Raw genomic sequence first — 11,598 nt, forward strand, 5'->3', positions numbered from 1 at the left:
TGTCCTCGAGGCAAGGCCAGATCATCCCATAGGCATTATGGGCGCTGGCCCAGGGGCCCACACCCACTTGGGGCCCATGTAGGGCAAACACCAGCATTTTGGACATGAAACAAAATGTACATAAAAGCCAGATAGTTACACCAAAGTGTCTAGTGTATTACTACTGGTACCACTGGATGAGAGATGTTAGAAATGTCTTTTCACAGTGCATCATTCCCACCTTTCACATTGTTGTGGGGGAAGGGGGGGCCCCTGGAACATTCTGGGCCCAGGGGCCTGCATACTTTTAATTCGGCCCTGCCTCGAGGGTTCACTTTCTGGCAAGTTTTTGTCGTTTCCCTTGTCCAACACCTCTGACTGAAATTATAGGTCATTGTAAAGCATTTGGCAAAAGGCTGTTTGATCCATTTGATGAAGGCGAGGTGTGTTGAACCAGGGAGACGATGAAAACCTGTGGAAAAGCGACCCTCTATCCTCATCAGGGCTGAGGAAAAAAAAAATAAAAATCACAAAACAGGTTAATGATGGTAATTTGTAACTGTTGGTTAGATACCCCTTAAACTCCAACTGATCTTACGGTTTATACGGAATAAAAAGGTTATTCATAATTTAGTTATCCGTAGTTAATTTCTTTTTCCGTTAATTTATTCTGAAAGTCTACACCGGAAGACGCACTCGTGGACACCGACGTGACAGGTGGACACAGTTAGTTTAGATAAAAATGTCACATCTGCGTTTTGAATACTGCATGGCAAGCTCGTGGTGTCACGTCGTCTCGGTGGTTTTGTTCATCGTGTTCGTGTGATATCGGTGGCAGCAGGTTGACAGACTCTCAGGAGAGCTAAATAGCAATCTCAAGTTAATGTTAGCTTGGTTGCTAACTAGCTTAACCAAAATGTGTCGCAATCAGTAGGTCAGTAGCGTAACGAATAAAACTTAGTGGCTTCACTGAAACAGCTCGACGAGTGAACAATCCGCTACTTTCTGTTAATATAAGTCCTGTGAATCTGTTACCAGTCGAAGCGGAATCAACGTGATTTGAGGCGTAGCCTTTCGGACACCGTCAGAGACCCAGCAGCCTATCCCGGAGGCTCTGCCGTCACACACTTGAAATACCTTATTCCTTGTAACTTGTAGCTAACCAGTGGCTGGCTGTAAATGTTTCAATGGGTTGTATTGGCAGTTCGTTTGTTTTTTGTTTACCGATCATGTGAAATATAAATATTCTTGCCACGGAAACCAACTGACTTGTGAGCAGTCGGTGTAGGACGGTACAGGAGGAGCACGTTTCAACCACCCGAAAACGACAAGAGAAGACACAAGCAAGACTGAGGCTACATCCGACCACTCGTCTCGCAACGAAGAAGGAGGTGCTGCTCTTTACTGTACTGTTAACTGGACGATTTTAGCGTTTGTCGCACCGTTATGTCTGCGCCTACGCCCGTCTCAACATCCTGAAGGCGAAGCGAGGCGTCCGGAGGGAGGCGACGGCAGCTCCGGGGTCCCCGACACGTAGCCGAGGAGAGGCATCGCTGAAATGAGATGAGGCTCAGAAATGGAACTGTGGCCACTGCACTCATTTTCTTTACGTCTTTCCTCAGTCTCTCCTGGTACACAGCATGGCAGAATGGCAGAGGTAGGTTTCTGTCATCCATTGACAGATTATGAAACACTTGGTGACCCCCCCCCCCCCCCCCCCCCCCCTCAAAACCAAGATGCCCTGACTAAACTAGACATTTAATCTTGTCTCCTTTGTCGTGTCTGACTTTGCTTGTATTGTGACATTCGTCTCATTTTCTGCAAACATACTACATTCCTTAAGCATTCCCCTTTACATACGCTTGGTTTATTTACATTTTGATTTCTTTTATTTATTTTTTGCCTCACTTTTACCTGTTTTCCATCTCTTCACAGCAGTTCTGTTCCCTGTTGTCATGTTGTCCCGCACTTGTCTTTTTCTATGTTTTCCTTTGGATATTTTTCATTTCCCTCATGCTACATGGAATGTTCTGTGGCATTTTTGTCATTTGCATCTATTTATAAATGTCCAGTTTCCCATGTTGTTTGTTTTGCATCTCTCTGCTGATCTTCTGTCTTATTATTGTCCTTTTACATGTCTTCTGCATCTTGCTTTGGTTATTTCTCGCCCTGTACAAAAAAAACTAGAGGCTTTCTGGCTCTTTGGGGCTCCTGGGTCTTTGTGTGTGCAATCATGAAGTAAAGTGATCCTTTTTTCCATCTCAGTTACTACACAAATATAACCCAGGGTTTGGCTTTTCGGAAGAAAAAAACCTTTCCTAACAAGTCCTTGTTTTTTTTTAAATTTTTTTTTTTTTTTTAAAAAGGCCTTGTTGTAAGCTGATAAGTGACAAGCAGAGTATAGTAAGAGAGGAGTTGTTGCTGTGCAAGAAGAGTCGTTTGGTTTGTTTCCAGTTGATTAGTATTAAGGGAGGGAAAAGAAATATTCATTGTACTCGTAGTTATTGATGGTCTCTTTAATGAGTTCACATGTTTAAAGTTTTACCATTTCTTCTGATAAGATACTACAGTTCATCTATTACCAGTCCTTAGTTTGATAAGGTATAATTTAGTGTTTCCTCAACAATAAATCAACAGGTGACAAAGGTGCAACACTTATCACAAAGTTGTAAGTGCAAAACAATAAGAGCTTTCATTTAACTATTTGTTTTTACATGTCCTGTAAACATGTGGGAATAGGGTTTTTACCCAAGTGAGTCTGTGCTTTAGTTGTACCTATGGTTGTAGAGCTGAGTTGTTTTATGTCAGAGCTAACCCAGTCTTTGTGGAATGGGTTGTAGCCCTAGATGACCTATGGTTTGTTATCAGCAGAGTGTAAATACTTGCACCCTCTATAAAAATTCCAACCCAAGGTTTCAAGATGTGATTACTATGAAGCTTATTAGCTTAATTAAATATTTTCCATTAAGGTCTGTTCAGTGGCATCGTTGGAACAAGCAGTAGTAGGTACGTTATTCAAATGAAATTATGCATGTGTGTTGCACCCGTTACAATTCAATATGTCTGCAGTCAGATTAATGGTTTTAGGAGCAGACACTGTTCAGTTTGATTTCCACAAGGTATGTAGACAATACTGACTTCTTATCAGTATGGACAAGTTGTGAGCAAACACCCATTTATCAGTTCCCTCATAGTATCCAACCACTGAAATCATAGGTTTACAGTTTTGTCAGTGTCAATGGGACAATGTGAGATAAAATATAATCTTATGCTTTACAGAATTATTTTAGTCACTGCATTTCACAAGGAGGCCATATTAATATTTAAAATTTAGGTTTGGGATAAGTGTAGCAAATAACATTAATTATAGATATATTAGGGTGCATTCACATGAGGATAGTCCACTAGACTCGGTCCGTTTGGGGACTCGGCTAAGTTTTTTTTGGGGGGGGGGGGGGGGTAATCCATGCGGACCGAGATTGCGTTCATGCTGCACACTGGTCAAACGCACCAAACCTTTACAATAATATATCCCCATTCCCACCAAAGGTGGCTGCACTAATATTTAGCAAAAGAGAGGACAAGACCCACGTGAGGAAGAAAACTCTGTTGCAAGTTAAACACGAAGACGAAACTATCGCTGTTTTTTTTTTGTTTTTTTTTTTATTATCCAAGTATACTGCAGAAATACACTGCAACAATGGACGCAGTATGAACAGCAGACGAGGCAGAGGACTCTTAACGTGATCGCTATTTATTTACGCACAATGCAATGCTACGTCAAATGCAGGAAGTGACTTTTTTTTTGTAGTCGTCTTCCTTTATTTGGTCCGTTTGAAATGCGCTGAGACTGCATTTGTAGGCAGACCAAGTCCGCTTCTTTAATCCGAATCAGAATTCATGTGGCGCATTCAGAGCTCTCCAAACAAAGTGGACTTTTAGAGCAAAAGACTCAGATTCAAATCAAAAAGGCTGATGTGAAAGTACCCTTATATTCAGGTAATCTGACAGTTTGACATTGAGCCAGTATGCAACATAAACCTGCAACATAGAAATGAAACCACATGAAATAAATTAAGCAATGATCTTTGTAATTATTTTTTTTATTTTTATTTTTTTGCTTCAGTTGTTTTTGACTGTTATCTGTCTAAGATAACAAAGCAGTATAGAATATGAATGAATGTTTCTTACTATGCTGTTTTAGGTTAAAAAAAAAAAAAAAAAAAGACGATGAGAAAAGTAGCTCTTCTCATGCAGTTCATGAGCAAGTGTGTTATGTGGTGGTAGAGATGTGCCTGGCCTGTATGAAGCAGGTGACGGGATAGAGTCTTACTGCTGCTGTTAATCTATTCCACTGATCTACAGGCTGAATAGGAACACACCATGACATGCAGCAATATGTTAACAACAGCAGAGAGAAGCAGGATGGCAAATAAAAACAAATTAAAGTTAGTCAGATATGGTACTTATGAAAATTACACAACATATTTGAAGCTCAAAATTTTATTTATTTATTTTTTATTTTAAATATAAATATATATGCTTTTGATTGCATACTGTGCAAATAGCTTTTTCTGCTTGTGACAGAGAGACCATTTCTCTTTAGGCTTTTCACATACCTCGTACAGACTAGGACTCGTGTAGCCTATTATTACATCTGCATTGTGTGAAAGTGTATAAACGGCACAGGGGGTCCAAGTTGATCTGCTGCTGATGTACCTCTGAGCCTGGAAGGGAAGTAGTATTAGAAGTAAAATGGATGCGTCTCCGTGTGAACTCACACATGTCAAGCCAACATTGCAGAACTCCCCACCATCAACAGCAGAAATGTTGTCACTCACTTGATTCTGTGATGTCAGCTTGATGCATGCTGATGCAGAGACTAAACTGCATCTGTTTAACATGTGAGAATTACTGTGGAGGAACAGAGATGGGCCATGGAGAATATCTCTGTCTTTATGCCAATAAGCTGCAACTGATATGTGAAAAGAGTAATAAGGAAGAAGTATTCTCACTGGGGAACGGTAAATGAAAAGGATGCAGATATAGACATGAGCAAAAAGTGTGATTTCCTTGTATTAACCACAAAAGATGCATACTTCTCTCCCGCTGTCTCTCTCTATTTTTTTAACTGACATTCTGTTTTTATAGTATCACTGTTTATTCTCTGAACTGCCTTTCTTTGTCTTTTTCTTTCTTTTCTCCTCCCCAGTACCCTTGATATTTATGCCCCATATATTTCCTACATTGTTATAGTTGACTCATCTCTTTACTTTGCCCTTATGTGGGTGGTTAGAGTGAACTTCTTTGTTATTGTGATATGTTGAAATAGAAAAATTTCATATCCCAGGGAAACAGTTGTACATGTAAGACAGATTTGTACAAAGGGCAACAATGGGGTTGTGTAATCCATTTATTATAGTGTGAAGAAAGGTACATTTTACATTTTGTTATGGAGACTAATAAAGAGGAGAGGTAAATTTGGATGAGGTTTTTTTTTGGGTGAAGTCCTTTAGCTCTGACAGCCTGTCTCGTTCTGCTTACTTGACTGCTGCTATGAGTTGGAGCTTCACTAGTCAGCTGTCCAAACACTCCATGTTGAATGACTCTTAAGATTGTGTACTTCTCTGTCAGGGTCTCCTTCATGGCCTAGTGAGAAAATGCGCTGGTTATAGCCCATATCGACATTTAATACCACAATACAAATTCTACTTTTTGTGAAATGTGTTATTTAAACATTGGCAATGAGTGTGCATGTTTTTAAATGCATTCTCTTGAGATGTATGAGAGCCTTATGAACACCTTTTTGCTGAAATTATGAGAGAATGCTCAGCAGAGTGCTGAAGATCTTCTAAAACTTCTCATATTTGTGTTTATTCTTTTATACAAGTTGAGTGAGTTTGAGAAAAATATATTTTCTGGTTGTCAGTTAAAAACAAAGAGAGCATAACATAGAAATTTGTGTCTTACCCCTCACCGCAGTAACACAAAAACATTTGATAATGACTACTCGGTGTACAATTGGTGCATGTACTCTTCTTAATAAAGCCAAAACTGGATGCACTGCTTGCAGCATTTTGCATTGGAAAAATGATACTAAACTACTAACCACATAATGTTACCACACAGTGCACTCTTGTGTTTTTCACTGTCTTCCTCTTCAGACATTGCCGGTAAAGCTTTATATTTAGACAGCCTTTCAGTGATCAAAGTCTCTCTTTTAAGAGAAGCTTGAGAGCAGTCAGTACACCAAACACCACCCTAACACAAGTTGGTTATCAAAGTGAAATCTAAATTTAACATGACAAATTTTAGCTGTTTATAGAATTAATTTCTAAATGCTTTATTTATTTATTTATTTATTTTGAAGCAGTTCCTTACTTTTGCACTGAACAGAAATCCCTCACAGTTTAGAGCTATTAAAAGGAATGTGTTGCAGCACTGACAGCATGATCTGATGACAGTTCCCTTGACTAAGGTGAACAACTTCCTTTATCAGTTTTGCCTATACAGTGATATAAAAGATGCATGTTTATGCCCTCCATATGAATGAGCATACAGACTTCAGGTAACTTAAAGTGCATATGCATTTACGTGTCTTGAAAAAGGTATGTTTTAACTATATAGTAACTGTTCAGTTTTAGCTTCATGGTTACATCAGCAGAATGAGCTTGTAGGAGAAATCAGTAAAGCTGTTTCATCATTGTTTTAAATAATAAAATCTGATGTGGTTTGAGCTTTTAACAGAGAACATTAGTTACACTTGCGTCACACAAATGTGATATCAGTTTTAAATTTTACATTAATCTACTTTGTAAGGTCCAGATGTAGGCTTCCTCTGTCGTACTGACGAAGAATATATTATTTCAGCGAATGTGTTCAGTTAACTGTCAGTGTGTGCAAAACACTCATCCTTTTTGTAAATGCTTTTCTTTCCTGTAACATCGGATGTTGTTTTCCTTTGTTTTTATGCCCATGGCTTTCTTTCATCATCACATCATTCAAGACACAATGGGCCAAACATAGCACGTTATTGCAGTACAGGAGGTGAGTGAGCAAGCGGTGCAGTGAGGATGGGTGGGAGCATACTGTCAGTTTTACAGAGAAGAGGATGTGGCCTGCACAATGTGACTAATTTGTAGTGTGTGGTTTAACTTGTGTACGGTGTGAGATAGGGCACTCTTCAGGCAATCCAAAGTGAAATGGAAGGACAGAGTAGAGCGAGTAAATCTTAAGAGGGAGAAGAGCCTGAGGTGGCCTGTATGATGGAGAGAGAGGCTGAGACTGCTGACAAGGCAGTGAAACAGTAGGATACAGACACACACATGGGCACACATCTTTCTTTGTTCCAGACAGTCCTTCCTCTGTTTACACAGACATGTTCAGCTTATAGCGAGTTAATCATTATTGTTTGCCTCCTCGTGCTTCCTCTACCCTACAGTGCCCTCTATTCATACATACTTGTTCTTTTTTTTGTCTTTTTTTTTTTTTTAAAATTCTGAACAGTATACCCAGACGACAACTCAATTTCGATATAGTATCAACGAAGAGAGATGCTGATTGCTGGCCTTCAGTAGCTCTCTGTTAGAAAATCAGTGGCATAGGATACCTGTGAAATTGGGACATTTCATGCCTGTATAGCTGTGGTGATGTAAACTTAAAAATATAGTAATGACATCAAAAGAGGATGTTCAAAGTTAAGAGCCCAGTACAATAACTGGATCTGACCAAATTCAAGTTCAAGTTTGACATTTCTCGTCACAGAATTGTAATCATGTAATACTGATGTAGATCTTTAAGTTAAATGTTTTTTTTTTTTTTAAATGGACAGGTTACATCAGTCAACATGTATACTAGTTTAATTTAACTACTCAGCATTTTCTCTCCCTGATGATAATAGCCATACAGTATTTCTTTTCAGATGAAACCAACTTTATAAAATGCAGCATCTTTAATTGGATGTGTTTATCATCTTTGTTAAAAAGGCCATAGTTGTGTATCATAAAATCCTAATGGTAGTGCAATAACCAGTAGTGTCTGTAGTTGTGTATACATTTTCCCTTTGAATAGATATGACAATTTTTATACTCAGTCTTTGTTTTTTCTCTACTGAAAGTAAAAGTACACTTTTTTAGATTCAATAAGACCATCCATGTACTTGCAATAGTAAAATTTAGTTTAACCACTGTTTTCTCCTTTCATTGATACAACAAAAGGAAAGAGAGGAGTGATTGTTGGCAATCAGCATTTTGATGGCCTATTGTGCACTCACCATTGCTTACATTTGCAGAAGTTGCTTGTGTAGCCTCTGCAGTGAAATATAAGCCTGATTTTAGTGGAAGGAGCAAGTTTAACTGATATTTCAACAGTCACTGCGAGACTCAGTTTGAAACCAGTTTGGGTAGAGAGCAAGCAAAATGGTAAATTATGTGGTAACTATTACAGAGATGTAAAAAATGACTGAGAAAAGGCTTTTCATGAACCAAAATGTAGAGCGTGTTCAAGTAATTCTTTTACATAAGTAGTTCTTCCTGTCAAAAGGCAAATTGTAGTGTAAAATTATCATACTTTACTGTTGGTAAAGCAATTTTAATAGTTATTAGCTAATTTTTCTAGTGTAGTCAGCAAACACAAGTTTATTATTATATAGAAAAAGGCCAAACACAGTTAGATGGAAATATAAATAATTATTACATGAAAAATAACTGAACAGTGTAAGCAGTAGATTTATTGTTAGCAATTCAGGTTTTATTTTTTAACTTTAAACATTTTTTAAAAATTAAATGATGAAAGCATACACAAAGAGAAGAATGCGTTAATTGTTTTCATCTTTAGAAACAAAGTTTCTTCAAGGAACGCTATTCTTGCCCGATTGTAGTTTTACTGAAGCCAAGTGGAGTTGCAGGAAAGTAAGCTAAGCGAGGCCACGCTTTCAGCTATATGCTGTTTGACTGCATACCAGAAACAGACACAACTGACTCCTGGGACTTATCATGACTTACAGCTTAGAAGAGGAAGAACAGTGGGTGGAGGTCAGGCGAAACAATGAGCCCATGGTGAGGAAGCAAAATTAAGATTATGGGTTGGAAAGTTGCCAAAGGGGGCAAATATAAGTTTGGCTTTTTCAGACACAGCTTTTCTTCTTGACCTCTCAACCATTTCACTTTATCTGAAAAGAGAAGAGAACGGGTTGTGGTGCATTGTAAGGACTGAGTGGGATAAAGGTGTGCATTTTTCCTGCACACTAAATGGAAACATTTTGGGAGTATCATTTGCTTTCTCAGGGACTGACTTGCACTTCTTGTCAAGAGAATACCACCAAAAATCAATATTACTACTCTGTGCTTGTGCATTATTATTGATGTTTGTTGATGTCCTTGTTTTTTCTCTGTTAATTACTGCAAGGTGGTGAAACTGTGCTACTTAAATTTTCTTTTGAGCTGGTGGTAGTTATCAGATGTGATTTTTTTTTTTTTTTTTTGCACTAGCTATGGAGTCAGAAAAAAAATGAGCATCTGAGAAATATTGCTTCTTTTAAATATGGTTACTAAGAGAAAAACTAATTTTATATTTCTGAGGCAGGTTTGGTGAGTATTGACATCCCTGTGAAGTTATAGATCTGATGGCTAAACATCAACAAGGTCTTTGTCCTACTTAGGAGATGTTAGCTTATTGTGTTGCACATAGCAGCTGCAGTGTAGAACCATATGGCTAGCAGGCGCACTACTTCCGGATCTTCATACATGCATAATGCATGTGGACATGCTTATGGGCTGTCCAAACAAGTTTAAGGACAGTCCAATTTGTTATAGTTCTCAGATGTGTAGCAGAGCAAGAATATAAGCAGGCATGCTTTTGTGAATTGTACTTAAGTAAATTTGCCGCAGCTCAATGACTGAATAGCATCCTATTCTATTCTGTCACACGCCAATTCTTACTGGTATAGTCTTTAGCTTGAATACCACCAATACATTGTTTATTCAGGCTGCCTAATCTCAAATCAATGAATTGTAAACATAAAGAGACCACTTTCTGTTGGACTATGACCTTTTTACAAAGTGGCACCAATCGAAAGGAGCTACCTTTGATGACAGAAGTTGTAGATGGATTCAGTTTTTTTAATTTGTTTTGTTTTTGGTAAATCTTTTTTAAGCAACCACCACACATAGTTTTTGTTCATTGCAACTGTTCTGGGTCTGCAGTGGAGATCCTGAAGGTATATCTAAAAATTTTTCCATATAAAACCAAACCCTTTGCTTCATTGGGATTAAGTGTATGTGTGTACATGTGTTTATTGGGTTAAATTACCCTTTCAGTATGCACAATTTCCGCTTAATAGCTGGTATTGAACCATCTGTATATCTAAAGATATGACTGCTCCTGTATTAAAGGGATATTTATTCTCTGTATCCCTCAAAAACTGTGTTCAAAGTTTGTTTCCCAGTTTTCCAGAACTGTTTTTGACTACACTATGGGGGGACCTTCTCACACTGCTTGTATTGATTTAATGACAATTTGTGTGGATTGTATTTGTGATCAAGTGACATAACCTGGATATTATGTACAGCAGTCCTCTCACTCATGCAGAAAAGCTACATAAATCCCTCATCAGCACTCATGAACTTTCTGTCAGCGGGCTGCATCAGCAAGGGAAATTGAGGTCAAGGACAAGATCACTGTGAAAGGTTTTGATGAACAGATAAATTGACAGCTAAAATTTTGAATGTTGTAATAAGTTCAAAGTTGGATTTCAGCTTTTTTTCTTTTAAATCCTCTTAATTAGGTAATTCCATTTGCAATGGTGGTTTGGTTAGCATTAGACACCCAACTGCAACTGGCTTTATGTACGTCTACAGGAGATAACTGAGACAAACCTGGGCCGATCATAACAAATACAGCTCAAGCAATAATCCAAGGCATATCATAGTGTAGTGTAGTATAGTATAGTATTGTGTTGTATAGTAGATACAGCAAAGTTAACTAAACTCAAATTACTAGATCAGTGCATGAAGTATTCTGGCAGTTGTTTGTTTTAATACTTATCAACCTCAATCTGACTTTTTGTGCACCACCAAGGATTTTCTAACCACTAAAGTCTATCAAAAGAAGAAAATAACTATCAGATAACATGTGAACACTTGTGCAGCCATGCAGTAATTCCTATGTAACTTGTACAAACAGAAAACACCACTGCTCATTTAATAGATTAGTCTGAAATGCCTCGATAAAAAGTTTTTGATTACATAACAAACCATATAATTAGATCATTTCTTTTTTCAGCTGTAGTCAACATTTGTCATCTACTCGTCCGCTTATGTGTACATGTCTTACAATAAGGCTGAGACCTTGAGTGTGCTTGTTTTAATAGCTAGCTAATGAATGTTTAGTATATGTTCACCCCCCTCCCTCCTATGTAATTTATTAAAAGGTAGAATGGATGCAGAACAATGGTTATAGAAACCTGGAGTGAAAAGGATAATTGGACAAAAGTGCAAGGATGAGCAGAGATGTGTCAAATGTTGGTCTTACTAATGAAAAACAGTTACAATGATAGATGACAAATTGAGAAGAGTCAATAGCTACATTCAGTATACATGGACAAATATTTGATGTGTTTGA

General features: G+C 38.0%; 1 protein-coding gene across 1 annotated transcript in view; it reads left to right on the forward strand.

Annotated features, from left to right (window-relative positions):
- The first annotated feature begins 688 nt into the window (after positions 1-688).
- Positions 689-11,598, forward strand: part of mgat4a (alpha-1,3-mannosyl-glycoprotein 4-beta-N-acetylglucosaminyltransferase A) — a 32,225-nt gene continuing 21,315 nt past the window's right edge. Inside the window, exon 1 of the mRNA XM_079254806.1 lies at positions 689-1,636. Within this exon, the coding sequence (XP_079110932.1) occupies positions 1,543-1,636 (94 nt within the window). The 5' untranslated portion in view covers positions 689-1,542. The remainder of the gene's footprint in view (positions 1,637-11,598) is intronic.

Source organism: Telmatherina bonti (assembly GCF_933228915.1).
Source record: "Telmatherina bonti genome assembly, chromosome: 15".
In the NCBI taxonomy this organism is placed as follows: domain Eukaryota; kingdom Metazoa; phylum Chordata; class Actinopteri; order Atheriniformes; family Telmatherinidae; genus Telmatherina; species Telmatherina bonti.